The 18,899-nt window shown below is 45.2% G+C and overlaps 1 protein-coding gene across 1 annotated transcript; it reads right to left on the reverse strand.

Annotated features, from left to right (window-relative positions):
- Positions 1-523: 523 nt before the first annotated feature.
- gpr18 (G protein-coupled receptor 18) lies at positions 524-4,642 on the reverse strand. The gene is made up of 2 exons (XM_010867170.3): positions 4,533-4,642; positions 524-2,129 (listed from the first exon to the last, which is right to left on the reverse strand). Exons 1-2 carry the CDS (start codon positions 4,535-4,537, stop codon positions 1,052-1,054), a joined length of 1,083 nt encoding a protein of 360 aa, XP_010865472.1. The 5' UTR covers positions 4,538-4,642; the 3' UTR covers positions 524-1,051.
- Between the last annotated feature and the right edge of the window lie 14,257 nt (positions 4,643-18,899).

Raw genomic sequence — 18,899 nt, forward strand, 5'->3', positions numbered from 1 at the left:
TGACCTGGGCCAGAGATTTACATTGATGAGCTAAAGCATTATGACCACCTGCATAATATGCTGTTGATCCTCCCCGTGGCAGTGTTCTACATGATAACATGGTTAATTGTACTTCACATACATGGTTGTTTTTTTGAATTTTGCTAATATTTTAAATTAAACAAATGTTTGAATAGTTCTTATGAGTTGAGGTAAATGGTCTTCCTTCTGCACCTGGGTTTAGTTAAGTATGAACTTGGAAATGTAATCCATTCACGATTATGACATGCAACAGATGTTTTGCCTTTAATAGCATGGTTACCTTGCAGACATGACAATAACATTTTACAGAAAAACCCAAAATACCAACAAACAATGCAATCTATCTGCCAAGAGACAAAACCACAAGCAAAGGCCACCTTTTGCTTACTTCCACCTGTTTCCTGCTTGAGATGTAACACAGCTCTAGAGAAGAGATGCGATTCATGAGGACCTTTCTGACAAGAACCCTACCCCCAAAATATATATATATATATATATATATATATTCACAAATTCTCTTACTGTACTTTAACAGTGACAAATACACATTGACAGCAACCCTGTCTCATCTGATGTGTACATGTGTTGTATAGTAGTCTGAGGGGTAATTCAGTTAGTCCTGACCATGACCAGATGTTTATGTTAAAACAATTCTCCCGTACATTGAAATCAATTCAGTTTTATTAAGGTTTTCTTTTTACATAGATGTTATAGAAAAACAAGTATTTATACAAAGGTTAGAAGTAAATTTTACTGTATTTATTTAATCGTAAATTGATCAGGTAAGTGTGCTAACAACACATTCTTATTTACAACAACAACCTAGGTGCAATTATGGTTAACTATCTTGCTCAGACTTAACGACAGTGTCTTTCACCATGTCAGCTCAGGGATTAGAACCACCATTTAGTTAAATGATCCATGGCTCTTGATCATTTGACTACCTCTGCTTCCCCATGTTAATCCAACTTCATAGTTAACTATTTTAAAAAATGCAACAGAAAGCAAGCACAAGTCCCTGGTTCCACATTTAGATCATTCCGCTGGTTAAATTACTTAGAGACCTCACACTTCCTGTATGTGTGCGTATGCTCTTCCTCCGCACGCTACGCAGATAGTTCCTGTACAGTATGACACTGATCACTCTATCCTGGAACTGTTTTGAAACAATGTAGTAGAGAATTATGTCCAACACTGTACTCAGGTTCATCAGAAATGTTGTGAATGCCCCCCACGTACTGTAGTCCAATCCATCCCCACCTTCCAACAAGAGAATGATCAAACAAACGTGGAAGGGCACAAAACAAACCAGCACCTGGATTATGAGCGTGATGATAATCCTGATGGACTTCTGCTTGACTTTAGGTTTAAGCTTGGATGTCCTCCCATGGATGAGGTTATCCACGATCACCACGTAGCAACCGATCATTATACAAATGGGCACCAGGAAGAAAAAGACTAGACGCACAAAGTGTACAGGATTGTCCGGTCGTAGGTGGATAATGTCTCGCATCTTGGTGCAGGTAGTGAAGTTGGAGACTTGATCCGGGTCATGGTCAGGGAACAGCAAGGGGATGGTGCTACCCAGAGTCATGATCCAAACCCCGATGCATGCCAACAGGGCTTTGGGGATGTTCTTAAGTTCCTTGCTGTGTTTAGGCTGAACAATTGCCACATAGCGGTCAGTGCTGATCAGGGCGAATAGCCAGAGGGCCATGCAGGGATAGAAAACGGTCAGAGCTGCACTGACCCGACAGAAGATGTCTCCGAATGGCCAGTGGTCCAGGCCATAGTAAACCATCCGGAAGGGGAGAAGGATGATAAAGATGAGATCCACTATTGCCACATTTATCATGTAGACCGAGACTGAGTTCCTCCTCTTGGTGGTCAAGGCAAACACCCATAATGCAGTGATGTTGACCACTACGCCAATGGTGAAAATGACACAGTAGAACACCAGGGCTGCAGAGCGGAATTCTTTAGGGACTGGTTCCAATGATCGAACTGTGCTAAACTCCATGGTTGTGTTCAATATGTTAAGGGCATCTTCTGTAGATGAGTTCTGATCCACGTTCATGACGGTTTTACTAACCTGTAAAACAGCACTGCTGAAAAAGAAGACAGATGAACATTAGCATACTAATTATTTAACCAACTAGACATTAGGAGACATTCATTAGGAAATGAAAGAACTGCAAATCAGCAGTTCAACTGGTCAGATTTAAATCTACTACACTGCTTACGCAAACTATTCAATGAATATGCTACAGAAAGATTATAAATAAAATTGCATGCAAGTAATACGACAAACATTTAAGATCAGGTGCAGTCAAAATAAAGATAATGAAGTGGATGTACAATGAAAAGGGGAACTCTAAATTCATTATTCAAAGCTGCTCATGCCTGCAGTTAAATGATTTGCATAGCAAATAATATGCACTCTAAAAATAAAGCGCATATTAGGTCCATTAGACATTTTGTGTCAAATTTGAAACTAATTTAGAAACCGTTTTTTTTTATCACATACTGCACATTCACACTAACTATTGTAAACCCAATTTTTTAAGTTAACTAATGGCAGGTTTAACATTGTAACAATCAACCCTATCCAGTTGTGAATCCGTGTCACCTGTTTTTGTGCAAATGAAAGTGACAACTGGTGCACTGGAGAAGCAACAGCAAGACAACCCCAAAAAAGGAAATGGTTTTGCAGGTGGTGGCCACAGACAATTGTTCTCTCCTTATCCTTCCTGACTGATTTTTCTCTAGTTGTACGTTTTGCTAGTGTCCTTTTCACTACTGGTAGCATGAGGTGGTACATGCAGCCCATTCAAGTAGCACAGGCAGTCCAGCTCCTCCAAGATGGCACATCCATATGTGCTGTTGCAAGAAGGCTTGCTGTGTCTCCCAGTACAAGAGCATGGAGGAGATACCAGGTGACGTGCCATTACAGGAGGAGAGCTTGATAGGACATCAACCCAGCTGCAGGACCGGTATCTGCTCTATTGTGAAATTAAGAACAGGAGGAGCACTGTCAAAGCCCTACAAAATGACCTATCACTCTCAGCAGCGGGCTGCTGGTGTGCATGTTTCTGACCAAACTGTCAGAAACAGACTCCATGATGGTGGCATGAGGGTTCACACTGAGCATTTGACAGACGTGAAAGAGTCTGGAGACGCTGCGGTGACCGTTATGCTGCTTGCAACATCCTCTAGCATTTATCACTTTGGTGGTGGGTCAGTGATTATCTGGGGAGGCATATCCTCCGAGGGTCGCACAGACCTCCCTGTGCTAGCTAACGGTATCCTGACTGCTGTTAAGTACCGGAAAGAAATCCTCAGACCCATCATCAGACTTTATGTTGGTGCAGTGGGCCCTGGGTTCCTCCTGGTGCAGGACAATGCCCAACCTCATGTGACCAGAGTGTGTAGGCAGTTCCTGGATGACGAAGGCATTGATGCCATTGATTGGCCCTCACCTTCCCCAGACCTGAATCCAGTTGAGAACCTCTGGGACACAATGTATCAGTGCATTTGACACCGCCAAGTAGCGCCAGACTATCCAGGAGCTTATTGATGCCCTGATCCAAGTCTGGGAGGAGTTCCCCCAGGACACCATTCGACATCTCATCAGGAGCATGCCCAGATGTTGTCCGGAGCACATTGGGGCCATACACACTACTGAGTCATTATGATTTGCAGTGAAAAAACTCACTCAAGTTGGAATAGCCTCAATTGTTTACTTAGATTTTCGGTGTGAGTTTGAATCCAGCCCTCAATCGGTTGGTGATTTTGCTTTCCATTGACCACTGTTACATAATTATGTTCTCAACAAATTAAACAATTTACAGTAAAGATTTCAATCTTTAATATATTTACTTCATCGAGATCCAATGTGTGATTTAAGTGTTACTGTAATTTTTGGAAAAAGTATATATAACAAAATGTAACATTTTGGGTGAAATAATCACTTAAATTATACTATTCAAAGGCACTCTTCTCAGAATTACCCTGTTGTGCACCAATGGAATCACCAGCAGACACATATTAAAGTGAAAGTAACCTATGAGCCTTTGTGTGGTTGTCTTACAGTAACAGAGACTCAGCTTCAACACAAATATCCAGAGTGACATTGAGACATATCCATTTGAAAAAAAAGAGGGAACAAGTGATAAAGAAGTGAAAACTGTATTTATTGATTCTCTTGACTGTAAACCCTTTTGTGATCATTTACTGTAAATGTACTGGAATTACTACTAATGTTACGACAATTATCACATCACGTTGTATTATTAAACTGTATTGGTACTTTTATATATAATCATTATCGCAGCGTGTTCTATTCTGAGAAAAGATTGAGAAAAAGATTCCTATAAATATATGCCTTTTTCCCTTTATAACACACCCAAAAGTACCATTTAATCTTAAAATGAAATGCAGTGGATTATTTTTAGAAAAGATTAACCAGATCTAGATAGCAATGAAAGCTCAGTAAAAGGACACCTACTTACTTCATGTCTTTCTTAGCATTCTCCAAAAAGGTTCTTCATAAAATAACTTTAAAGGAATTGCGAAGCAATGTGGTTTGCAGCTATGTTGCTAGCTCTCTCTGAGTGTCAAGATCAACTGACAAAGAAGGAAGTGAACACAAAGTTTTTTTATTCTTGAGAACAGTGACAAAATGTAAAGCCCCCGTTCACCTACAGTTTTGTGTCATATTCACAGTTGATATATTTAACTAAGGAAAAACCATGTGAAAGACAGACATTGACCAAGCTGGTGGTATTTAAAAAGTATACTTAGATAAAGAGATTATATCCCCAGACAATATAGTTGTGTGGGTCTTCTCTCATTTGTTTATTACAAAACACTAGTCTAGAAACACTAGAAAGGTCTACAGCTTCAATGTGCAATGAAACCCCCTTAAAGAAATATTAGTTGTGATTAGAAATGGGTTGTGCAGGCGTAGAATATGGCAGATTTAGGGCAAGTTATTGATTGGAAAAGTGGGGTCCGTCACAGCGCATTAGCTCTCAGGGGAATTATCCGCAGCAGGTTGCCACCAGAAGCATCTGCTGCTGGAGACAAGTAATTAAAAACAGGATGTTGAGGTAGTCGCCATATAAACAGGAAATAAGAACGGATGGTAATAGACACTTTATGCTGATGTCAGAGGTTCATTTTTACACAGCAACAGCTTTTCAATTGATGCAAACTGGCTGTACACCTTGACTGAGAGATGCCTCAAAGTCAAGGATGTACAGGGACTTGAAGGCTCAGTAAGGGAAAGCGTGTGTGCCAATAAGTGCTTGTATTCATATGTATAGTACGATAAATCCACACCGTACAGTAAAGGAAACTTCGCACTTCAGGGGACATTTTGTAAGTCTTCATCGCTATTTTAGGCTATGGGGTTAAATTTAGGGTCAAAGTTATAATTAGAGTTAGGGTTGGAATTAAGGTTTAAAATTTATGGTTATAATTTGGTTAGGTGTGAGATTACAGTTAGGTTAGGTTAATGCACTAGTGTTATGGGTAATAAGTATTTTTGGTTTTGAGAATGTAATGTGAGAAAAGAAGGATAATTTCAGTTCAAGCCTCAGGCAATTACAAACTGGACACAGCAAGTAACAATACTTGAGGGTCATGAGAGCTGTCCACAGAAAATTTGAGTATTCACTCCATTATCATGACAGATAATCTCCACCACGGAGGGTTTGAGACACAAAGGAAAGTTGCTTCTGTAACCATTTTCCCACGTGACACTTCTTCCACTCGAGAAGACTGCTGTACAGTGTAGGATTGATGTGTGAAGCCTAATTTGTAACTGAAACTAAAATGTGTCTTTTGTCCTTATATTGTCCACAATAAAATTAAGGGAACACTTAAATCACAAAATGGCATAACAATGGTCAATGGAAACCAAAATCACCAACCGAGGGCTGGATTCAAATTACGTATTATTATTTGTTTTATAGACGCTATGCTGGAATCCGGTAAACATCTCCGGTCATCTTCCATCGCCCTGTTTTTCTGACATTACTATTAGTTGTATTCGCCAGCTTCATATCTGGCTAAAGGGTTTCAGTTGGGCAAATAGAATCCCCTATGTGGCCAATTTAGCATTTTTTTTTGGACTGACCTGAGGGGTATACTATGAAGCGAAGTAACTGGCTTATCGAGGTAACTTCAGGAGTAATTTAGTGACGTCGGGTGTAACTTCCCGATTAACCTGTACTATGAAAGGTGAATACGTTTTTCCCATGGTATGCTATCATGGCAATTTATGCTGCATCTCTAAGTTGCTCCGAGCAGGTTATATTCATGGTTAACCTCTCCATATAGGCGCCATGTAAAAAGATGTACACTAATTGAAATCGACTCAGAATGAAGGTGGCACACTGGAATATCTTTTCAAGTGGTTTTATTCGATCAGACACTACTTCTGGTAACAAAAACAACAAAGATAAGATGCTGTTTGTTGTAATAAAAAAGAGTTTTTTATTGACGTTCTTTGATTAATAATTTAGTGAGTGTTGGTCATAGAGTAACACTGCTATGACTGTTGGAATCTGTGAAGCAGCTTTCGATTGGTGTATCGTTTGTGTTAGGTTGAGAAAAAGACATTTTCTGTCTACATACTTATGGGCATGCAGAGTTTTAAAATACAGTACTGGTTTTTATATATACACATGTATAAAATTTGCTTCGAGTCGGAATATTACAAACAGTTTTGATAGATTCACAGTTGAGTTGCTTCTCGTTCCAGTAGTGTATTACATTCAGGTATTCACACATGTTTAAAAACTGTATTACGTCATTTGGTTGCCTTAGATTTTCTCAGGGTAAAAAATTAATCGCCGGTAATAACAAAATTCATCCCAGACGCCCCGGCAACGCACAACCGGTAAAGATTTGGCCCGGAGCATAGCACTGGCACGACAAGAAGCAGCGGACAGAGCCGTGTAGGAGATGGAACAGGCTGACTTCATTGAGCTGTCCAACAGCCCTTGGTCAGCCCCGGGGTGATAGAATCGTAGTTTTCCTCCTTTCTTAGGGACTGTGTCAAATACAGGGGATTGAACATAGTGATGCGGAAGGACTCTTACCCAATTTCCTGTGTGGATGAGTGCCTCAACCTGGTGAGGGGGTCCTCCTCGTTTTCCTCTCTCGATCTGCGCGACGGGTACTGGCAGGTGCCTCTTGCCTCGGACTAAAACCATTTTTTCCACTCACCCTGACCGCTGGCATTTGTGTTTTGTTTTGGTGTTGTGTTTTGTATTTTGGACTGCAATGCACCAGTCTCATTTGAATGCCTCTACATGTGCTGTCGGACGTCCCCAGCCAACAGTGTCTGGTCTATCTAGATGACACCCTCGCCCACGGGACCTCCTTTGAAGGAGCACTGGGAGCACTGAGGAGAGTGCTGGAGGGGGTGACGGGGCATCATTCACGTTCCTGGGGAATCGTGTAGGGGGAAGGGCATCAGCAACATGCTCAACAAAGTGGAAGCTGTCAGAGACTGGCTTGTCCCAACGACAAAGCAACAGGTCAAGAGCTTCCTGGGGCTGGCCTCCTACTACCGTTGGTTTGTGAGCTTCGTTTTCCAACATAGCTTCTCCCCTTGCAGGCATGCTGGGCAAGGAGAGAGAGTTTAGTTGGACTGAGCAGTGCCAGCAAGCATTCGACTCCCTGAAACGTGTCCTTCAACTTCCTGGTGGAGCACAGGGCCGGTGCTCGCCAACACAGACACACTGTCCCACTGTCCCTGTGCAGAAGAAGGCTGCAGCTACTTTGAGAACAGGGTGGCCAGAGTGAGAGAGCTGTGTGTGGAGGGGGGTGCAGTGGCTGTGGTAAGTCAGCTGGGGCCTCCGCTATGCAGAGAGTCTCACCTGGTCGATGTCAGCATGTGGAGAGAGAGGCAAGAGGAGGACAGGGAGCTGGCACTGGTGCTGCAGTGGGTCCGCGAGGGCCGAGGCCCGTCAAGAGAGGAGGTGGCACCTCTCTCACCAACAACAAAGAAACTGGTTTTAACACTCTGAGACTGAATGAGGGAGTCCTACAGAGATTATGGAAGACTCCAGCACTGGGAGAGGTCACCTGGCAGGTAGTGGTCCCAAAAGCTTTGCAGCAGATTAGTTAGGCCAGTTACATGGGGGACTAGGCTCTGGGCACTTTGGGGCAACCGAGACACTTAGACAACTTAGGAAAGGGTTTTACTGGGGGCGACATAGACTTAACGTTGAGGACTATTGCAGACAGTGCGGCAGCTGTGGAGCTAGGAAAGGTTCACTCCTGTGAGGTCACATTTAGAAAGGGTGGGAGGGACGTAGTGGGCCTCTTCCCAGTTTCAGACAAGGGTAAATAGGTTTGTGTTGACCGCAACAGACTCTCACAAAATGTCCCAAAGCATACACCCTTCCTTACCAGGAGGGCGAGACGGTTGTCAACGCGCTGCTGGGGCTTTTTATCAGCCGGTTTTGGGAGTTGATCCACAGTGATCAGGACAGGAACTCTCAGTCCAGGGTGTTTGCCGAAGTGTGCCAGCGGCTGGGTGTGGAGAAGACCTGCACCTTCACCCTCAGAGCAACAGACTGGTAGAGATATTTAACTGTACCTTAGCTCAGCAGCTGGCCATTGTGACAGCAAAACACCAAAAAGATTGTGACACTCACCTTCCCCTGGTCCTCATGGTGTGTCGGTCAGCTGTCTAGGACTACACCGGCTGCTCCCCGGCTCTTCTCATGCTGTGAAGGGAACTTCGCACACCAGCTAAAATGTTATTCGGTCAACCACAGCAGGAAAAACCAGTGCTGGCCGGAGAGGAGACCTCCAGGTCGCCTGAGTGTTTGTGCCCTTGGGCTTGTAAACCATGTCCCATGGTAGTTGATGGGACTAATATTGAGGTGTTACGTCGGACGACGTGAGAGGACGCTGGCGCTGCTTATTCGCCGCTTCTCCGTCTGCTACTCTTGTGTTCGCTGTACCCCTACCTCTGGACAGCCTCTGTACCTCTGGACAGCCTCTCAGCTGGTTCCTGAAGCCGCCTGGGCTCCTCGACCGGACCGTCGCCTCGTCAGTTAGCCGCTAGCTGGCTTCCCCCGTTCACCAAACGCGTGGCGGCTAATTCTAGCTGTTACAGCGGCTAACCCGACTCCTGACCTCCTTCTCACAGGCAACCTCCACCAGATGCGAGCCGTGACCGAGACTTTCATCTCCTTCTGTCATGCCGTGGATCATTCTGGCACTCACATTATTTATCCACCTATGTGTCCCTATCCCACGGCTAACCGCTACCATGGAGCTCTCAATCCCTCCGCCCGGCATCATGTTCAAATATTCAACTCTGCAACTGGTCGAACTCGTCAACTACTCCATTCCATCCTGTATCCCAGTCATCAAACAGCTCGGACTTCTACGTCGACCCCGTTACATCCACAGAAGTTCTCGCCGCAAGTTTGTTTTCTTCCACCACGGACAATCCATTCCATCCATCTGGTCACCTGCACGCTCTGTCGCACCTGTCTCACGTCATCAGAATACTGCACCCACTGGATCACATAGGGCTGAACGCACCGTCTGGCTGCACAGAAAACCCGGACTGGACTACACCCCACCGACCACACGCACTGCTAACCAGGACAACCTCAGATCTCTCCAGCCTGCCCCCCTCCCACCACCCTCTCACAATGCCAACTTTGCCCTCCTCAACACCCGATCGCTCAACAATAAAGCCCCTGCCCTCGATGAACTGATCCTAGACAACACTCTGGACTTCCTCCTGCTCACTGAAACCTGGCAACAACCTAATGATTTCTTCTCCCTCAACCAAGCATCCCCCCCTGGCTACAACTACATCTGCAAACCCCGCCCCTCCCGCCGTGGAGGTGGGCTCGCTGTTATCTTCAATCAAAACTTTCGGATCACAGAACTTACCCTCCCCTCAGTATCATCGTTTGAATATCTAGCCTTCAAAGCTCTCTCCTCCACGACAGTCATCCTCATTTACCGGCCACCTAAACCAAATCCCTCCTTTCTCTCTGATTTTACTGAACTCCTCACACTAGCCTCATCTCTCTCTCCACGTCTGCTGCTACTCGGTGACTTAAACATCCACATGGACTCCCCCACTGCAAGCTCTCATCAGAATTCACCATTTTACTGGATAACTTCTCTCTCACCCAACATGTCACATTCCCCACCCATGAAAAAGGACACATCCTCGACCTGGTCTGCTCCAGTAACCAACCAGTGCTCGACCTCCATCCATGCCTCTTTCCCCTCTCTGATCACAAACTGATACGTTTCACCACCCCACGCCCCCGCCTACTCAGAGAAATCACCTTCCGCAACCTTAAATCAATCGATCCCCACCATCTCTCTGACCTGCTCTCCACCACTCTCCACCTGGACTCAACCCTCACCTCACCTGATGATCTCACGAACCACCTCAACTCCACCTTGTCTACCTCCCTCAACACTCTGGCCCCCCTCAAAACAAAAACTGTCACTTTTAACACATCTTCACCCTGGTACACACCTGCACTCCGGAAAATGAAACAAACTGGCCGCCAACTTGAACGCCTGACAAAGAAATCATCCCTCACAGTCCATCATGAAGCCTATAAACTCCATCTCACTGCCTACAAAGACGCCCTCATTGCTGCCAAATCTGCCTACCTTTCCACCATCTTCACCGACCCCTGCCAAAACCCCAGAACCCTTTTCTCCACAATGAATAATGAGGTAGGGGCATAGGACGGGGAGGCAGGACTTCATGAGTGGAGTAGGGAGGGGGTCAAGGGAGCAGGTAGTGGGTTTGGCAGAGCTGATGAGTTAGGAGATTTCAGAAGGAGTGACCGGGTCAAACTGGGAGAGGAGGCAATGAGGAGGAGGGGTCGAGAGGTCAGGAGAGATGGGGAGTGGAGGGTCCATGGTGGGTGCTGGAGTAGATACTGAGAGATGAGATTCAGGGGATAGAGATTGGTAGATGATGTTGATTTTGTCAGCGAAAAAGTGGAGGAATGAGTTGCAGAGATCCGGAGTAGAGGTCGGTAGGGTGTTGGTCCGAGGCTTGATGAGGTTATCCTCTTCAACTCCTCACTGTCCCTTGGAACTGTCCCCTCTGCCTTCAAAACAGCCGCCGTCACCCCAATCCTTAAAAAACCTGGTCTGGATCCCTCCTCCCTCAACAACTACCGCCCAATATCCAACCTCCCCTTTCTGTCCAAAACCCTGGAACGCATAGTCGCGACACAACTACAAACCCATCTTCATGCTAATAACCAATTAGATCCCCTCCAATCTGGCTTTCGCCCCCTCCACAGCACTGAAACCGCTCTCCTCAAAGTCCTAAACGACCTCCTCACCTCTGCTGACACCGGTTCCCTCAACATCCTCATCCTCCTCGACCTGAGTGCAGCCTTCGATACCGTGAGCCATAACATCCTGCTCACCAGACTCAAAGACCTCGGTATCGAAGGTACTGCACTCAGCTGGCTCCACTCCTATCTATCCAACAGATCCCACTTCATCTCTCTCCATAACCACACCTCTGCCACAGCCACAGTCACTCAAGGTGTTCCCCAAGGCTCTGTACTCGGCCCCCTCCTCTTCATCATCTACATCCTCCCTCTTGGTCAGATACTCCGCCACTTTAACCTGGACTTCCACTGCTATGCCGATGACACCCAAATCTACCTCAGCACCAAATCCCCCCACAATCCTCCCCTCTCCCACATCAACTCCTGTCTGTCAGCTATTAAAACCTGGATACAACACAATTTCCTCAAACTCAACAGCGATAAAACAGAATTCCTCCTCATAGGCTCCAAATCCACACTCAGCAAAACCAATAACCCCACTCTCACCATCGACGGCACCATTGTCTCCCCATCTCCCCAGGTCCGCAACCTTGGTGTTATCTTTGATTCTACCCTCTCCCTTGAGCCTCACATCCGTCAAGTCATTAAAACATCCTTCTTTCACCTCCGCAACATCGCCAAAATCAGACCCTCTCTCACACCCCCCGCTGCTGAAAGACTCATTCACGCCTTCATCTCCTCCCGACTGGACTACTGCAACTCACTCCTCCTCGGCATCAGCTCTACCAACATCAACCGACTCCAACTGGTCCAAAACGCAGCAGCCCGACTCATTACCCGCTCCAAATCCTGGCACCACATCACTCCAGTCCTAAGACAACTTCACTGGCTTCCTATCTCCCACTGGATCACCTACAAAATCCTGGTCCTCACCTACAAAGCCCTCCACAATCTGGCCCCCTCATACCTCACTGACCTCCTCTCCCCATACCAACCCTCACGGTCCCTCAGATCCTCCTCAGCTGGTCTCCTCTCCATCCGTAAATCCCACCTCCGCAGTTTTGGGGACAGAGCCTTCTCCAGGGCGGCTCCCAGGCTCTGGAACTCCCTCCCCCAAGAGATCCGCACCTCTGAGTCCCTCACCATCTTCCAGTCCCACCTCAAGACGCATCTCTTCAGCCAGGCCTACCTGTAGCCCCCCTCCCTTCTCACCTGTGTCTAATCTTGTTCTGTTTTGTTTGTTTTGTTTTGTTTTGTTCTGTTTTTATCTATCTGCATTGTAAAGTGACTTTGAGTCCAAGAAAAGCGCTATAAAAATAACATTTATTATTATTATTATTATTATTAAAGGGGAGAGCTGTGGCGACCCTGTGTTTCTGTAAAGTGCATTCCTTTAAGTGCTGTTCTCATTAAGAGGGCTGGGGCTTCCAGTTGGGTGGGGCTGTTTATCCAGGTGGGACGTCCCAGCCTCTTTTTGTCTCGACTCCTTTGTGTGACGGAGAATCGTGTACCTGTAATACACCTGCTGAGCTAGTTATAGTCCTAGATCATCATAGAGAGAGTTTGCTAAGTGCCTCTGGTGTGTTTGCTGTTAGGGTTAGGGGCGTGGACAGTGGCCAACACCTGTCTGTGTTCAGGTTATCTATTTCAACCCAGTGCTCTCTACCTCTGACTCCGTCTCCTGATGTAACATCCCGGCCTGGGGGATTACAGTATTTTAATTTGTTCATTAGGGCCTACAAATGTAAAAAATGTAAAATAAACACTTATATTATTCAAAGATAAATCCATTAGAATTTAGTTTTCATTTTGATCTCATTTTGATGTAAATTTTATGTACAAGTTCAAATAAGAGACATTATTGACCAGTTTGCAACATTCAAAGGATATATGCATGAATAGCCATACATAGGCCTAAAGCAGCGGTTGGGAGCCATATATGGCTCTTCAGGTGACAGCATATGGCTCCCAGACAATTTTGAGTCAAAAAATAAAAATCAGTTTGGAACTGATTTTAAAATACTTGTGATATTTCTTAATAATACTGTGTCATTTTAAAGTAAACAGAAATTAGTTTTGAAGATAAATTTCACGGGTCACTGGTCACCCGTAGGGTCACAGGTAGGGAACCTATGGCTCGCGAGCATGTCCGAGCCATTGTAAAGGTGAAGAAATCAATTTTATCAGAGAGCCAACTAGTTTATCCGCTTCAACCCTTGTAACGATGATTACCATGCATTCCAGGCTGCGTGGACAGAGGAATTTGCATTTGTGGACAGAGCAGCATCTGCGGTATGTCTATTATCCAATGAAAAAATTGCATCGATGAAACAGTCAAATTTAAAGCGGCACATCGATACGCACCATGCTTTATTTGCATCGAAATATCCAGCGGGGGACAGCAGGAAAAGGGCATGCGAGGAGCTACAGCGGAGAGTGCAGACGAGTCAGCAGCAACTACGTGTGTGGACCAGGCAAGGTGACAGGAATTCCGCTAGCTTTGCGGGTGCTTTGGCAATAGTAAGGAATGGAAAGCCATTCACAGATGGCGAGTATGCCAAAACATTCATGCTTGATGTGGCCAATGAACTGTTTGATGACTTCCCAAATAAAGACAAGATTATCAAACGAATAAAAGACATGCCCCATTCAGCAAGAACTGTGCACGATCGTAGCATCATGATGGCAAATCAAGTCGAGGAAACACAAATTAAGGACATAAACGCCGGGACATACTGTTCTCCCGCGTTAGATGAGTCAACAGATGTTAGCCATCTATCTCAGTGCAGTATAATTGCCAGGTATGCTGCAGGTGACACACTGCGTGAGGAAAGCTTAGCTGTTTTGCCAATGAAAGGGACAACAAGAGGAGAGGATTTATTCACGTCTTTCATGGAGTTTACTAAAGAAAAAAAATTACCAATGGATAAACTTACTTCTGTGTGTACTGATGCTGTACCCTGTATGTTGGGGAAGAACAAAAGATTTGTAGCGCTTCTCCGTGAACATGAAAAGAGAGACATCCTAAGTTTTCATTGCATCCTGCACCAGGAGGTGCTTTGCGCTCAGACGTGTGGCCAGGAGCTTGGTGAGGTGATGTTGCTGGTCATTAGAGTGGTCAACTTTTGCCCAAGCTTTAAATGATCGCCAGTTGAAAGCTCTGTTAGAAGAAGTTGGGAATCATTATCCCGGTCTGCTTTCACACAGCAACGTGCGTTGGTTGTCAAGGGGGAAGGTGCTCAGCTGTTTTGCAGCTTGCCTGAGTGAAATCCAGACTTTTCTTGAAATGAAAGGCGTCAAGCATCCTGAGCTTGACAACACTGACTGGCTCCTGCAGTTTCACTATCTCGTGGACATAACTGGCCATCTGAACCAGCTCAATGTGAAAAAGCAAGGTATTGGAAATACAATCTCATCCCTTCAACAAGCAGTGTTTGCATTTGAAAGCAAGCTGGAAGTCTTTCTCAGGGACATTGAAACAGGTCGTCTTCTGCACTTTGAAAGACTGCAACAATTTAGAGATGCATGCTTAGCAAGTGACTCCACTCAACATCTGGATCTCCAGCAGCTAGCTGGCTTTACGTCCAATCTCCTGTAGTCATTCAAAGCACGTTTTGGAGAATTTTGTGCCAGCACTGGTCTTTTCAAGTTCATCACTCATCCACATGAGTGTGCAGTGGACAAAATCGACCTGACATGCATCCCCGGGGTCTCTATCAGAGACTTTGAGCTGGAAGTTGCTGACCTGAAGGCATCAGACATGTGGATGAGTAAGTTCAAGTCACTTAATGGAGAGTTGGAAAGTCTTGCGCAACAGCAAGCTGTGGGCGAGGGAACACAAGTGGACAGAAATGAAAAATCTTCAACCTGAAGACCAGCTGATTCTTAAAACTTGGAACGAGCTTCCTGTGACATACCACACAATGCAGCGTGTGAATATTGCCGTATTGACCATGTTTGGCTCTACACATGCATGTGAGCAGTCATTCTCACATATGAGGAACATTAAGACCAACCTACGCTCACGTTTAACTGATGGAAGCCTCAACGCCTGCATGAAGCTCAACCTCACCACTTATGAACCAGACTACAGCAAAACCATGTAGCACCAGAAGTCGCATTAAAAGTAAAATATATTTAACTTATTATACGTTGAAAATCCTATATGGCTCTCAATGAAATATATTTAGAGATATTTGGCCTTTATTGCTCTCCCAGTCAAAAAGGTTCCCGACCCCTGCCTTATAGGTTATGTAGGCTACAGTGCCTTTGGAATTGGGTTTCTAAACCATTGCTTTCTACTTCAATTTGATTGGGCTAAATCTCTGCCTTACATGCTAAAGGTCTGTCAGATATTCAGTTTATTCCAATTAATTCAATAAACCTCGATCTTCCAGAATCTGACTTTTCATCGGAATATTACGCAAAATGTAATGATGCTTAAGCCTGTTCTGTTATTTGTGTTTTATTCATGTTTTTAATTGCTTTAAATGGCAATTACTCAAAGGGTATTGACATTGTTGTGTATAAAAATTAAGATATCTGTAGCTTTTCACGTATAAACTAAATCTGCAGTAGTCGGATGATTTGCTCAACAACCAACATTGTCAAAATGATGCAGAAACCCCTGGCACGCCAATGCACGTTTGAAATCGTGAACACCCGCATAGAAATAAGATTTACCCGTGTGAACGTACCCTGTGATTATTATGGCCGCCAGTGACGGATTAGAAATAAACTGTGATTATAAACCTGCCCTCTTAGCTTAAAGTAAATGACGTCAGCAGCCAATAACCAATGAACACAATTTTCAGAGATGCAAAGCAAGCAGAATCACATGGCCTACCTCTTTGGACAGAGTTGATGTGGCTGTGTCAAATGCAAATAATCATCCTTTGGCAGAGTGCTTCCCAACACACCTCAAATGTCGTGGTAAATTCCATATAATGTTTTATCTTAAAGGTAGCGCCATGTTACAGCTATCTAACAAATAGTTGCCTAATCTATTAAACTATTCCTGTTTAAGTTCTTCGGTCCAACTCGTCCTGGCTGTGTTGTTCGGTGCATTTGACAAATAAACCTTGAAACTTGAAAAAGATATAACACCAGGTAGGCCTAATGCCTATCATTGTTCTTAGAATAATGCTTTGAGTAGATAACTAAATAACATTGTATATGACTCGGCTAATATTATCAAAGATATACTCTGTTTTTACCAGCCATCCCAGCAACCAAAACCGAAGAAACGCTTCCTCCGTCACTCAACTGTTTGTTGGACATATTTGGGTTCAAACAACGAAGTTTTTATAACATTAAATAATAAACTTAAACATAAAACGTGTCAATTATTTTGCGTAATCCAATCCAATCCGATTACAATTTGTTGGTAACGTAACTGATTACAGTTACTGTTTTTTTGTTATCCGTTACATGTAATGGATTACATGTAATCCTTTACTTCCCAACTCTGAGTATGGTATAACGAAATGCAGTTAGTATCTAACCAAAAGAACAAATACAAGTGAAACAATTAAGAACAATGTATGTGGGATGTATAAGGGGGATGTATAAATGTGCAAATTGAAGGTGCAATGTGGCATGTGCAACTGAAATGCAGGGATAGCAGCAATGAGGTTTCCGAGGTAGACATGCACATGTAACAACTGAAAAAGAATGTAAACAACATGCACACAATTTAAAAGAATGATTTACAGTGGCATACATGAAAATATAGCAAAGCTATTGGTCGACTGTATTGATGAAAAACAGTAGAGTGTAATACTTTTGCTGAACTGATAATCTCATCTTCATCCGCTTATCCAGTATCGGGTCGCGGGGGCAGCAGCTCCAGCAGGGGACCCCAAACTTCCCCTTCCCGATCCAGCTCTGACTGGGGGATCCCGAGGCGTTCCCAGGCCAGTGTCGAAATATAATCTCTCCACCTAGTCCTGGGCCTACACCGAGGTCTCCTCCCAGCTGGACGTGCAGCGGCTCTAGAAAGAAAATGCACCGGTATATCGAGAGCTTTGCCTTCCGGCTCAGCTCTCTTTTCGTCACAACGGTGCTGTAAAGTGAATGCAATACCGCCCCGGCTGCTCCGATTCTCCGGCCAATCTCCCGCTCCATTGTCCCCTCACTCGCGAAACAAGACCCTGAGATACTTTAAGTCCTTTACTTGGGGTAACACCTCATTCCCTACCTGGAGGAAGCACTCCATCAGTTTCCTGCTGAGAACCATGTCTTCAGATTTAGAGGTGCTAATCCTCATCCTAACCGCTTTGCACTCAGCTGCAAACCGGTCCAGTGAGTGCTGAAGGTCACAGACCGATGATGCCATCAGGACCACATCATCCGCAAAAAGCAGCAATGAGATCCCCAGCCCACCGAAGTGCAACCCCTCCCCACCCGGACTACGCCTCGATATCCTGTCCATAAAAGTTACAAACAGGATTGGTGACAAGGCGCAGCCCTGGCGGAGGCCAACCCCCACTTGGAACGAGTCCGACTTACTACAGAGAACCCGAACACAGCTCTCACTTTGGACGTACAGGGATTGGATAGCCCTCAGAAGCGACCTCCTCACCCCATACTCTCGCAGCACCTCCCACAGTATCTCTCGGGGGACCCGGTCATACGCCTTGTCCAAATCCACAAAACACATGTAAACTGGATGGGGATATTCCCAGGCCCCCTCCAGGATCCTTGCAAGAGTAAATAGCTGGTCGGTTATTCTGTGACCAGGATGGAATCTGCATTGTTCCTCTTCAATCTGAGGTTCGACTATCTGAAACCTCCTTTCCAGTACCTTTGAGTAGACTTTCCCTGGGAGGCTGAGAAGTGTGATGCCCCTGTAATTGGCACACACCCTCTGGTCCCCCTTTTTGAAAGGGGAACCACCACCCCGGTCCGCCACTCCTTAGGCACTTTCCCCGACTCCCACACAATGTTGAAGAGGCGTGTCATCCAAGACATCCCCTCCACACCCAAAGCTTTCAACATTTCTGGACGGATCTCGTCAATCTCCGGAGCTTTGCCGCTGTGGAGTTGTTTCACTACCTCAGTGACTTCTGCCATGCTTCCAGTTCTGCCTCCACTATAGACGGCTTGTCAGTGGGATTTAGGAGTTCCTCAAAGTGTTCCTTCCATCACCCGATTACCTCCCCAGTTGAGGTCAACAGTGTCCCATCCTTACTGTACACAGCTTGGATACTTCCCCGTTTTCCCCTCCTGAGGTGGCGGATGGTTTTCCAGAAACACCTTGGTGCCGACCGAAAGTCCTTCTCCATGGCTTCCCCAAACTCCTCCCACACCCGCTGTTTTGCCTCTTTCACAGCAGAGGTCGCAGCCCTTCGGGTCTGTCGGTACACTGCAACCGTCTCCGGAGTCCTCCGGGATAACATATTCCGGAAGGCCTCCTCCTTCAGTCGGACGGCTTCCCTGACCGTTACCGAACAGTAACGTGTAATACCTTTGTTGAATTGGTGATTGCTTAAGAATATATGGTATTTTGTTTCTTAAAAAAAGACTGATCAATTAACCTACACAAGAAGCTGA

The sequence above is a fragment of the Esox lucius genome, chromosome 16, assembly GCF_011004845.1.
Source record: "Esox lucius isolate fEsoLuc1 chromosome 16, fEsoLuc1.pri, whole genome shotgun sequence".
NCBI lineage: Eukaryota > Metazoa > Chordata > Actinopteri > Esociformes > Esocidae > Esox > Esox lucius.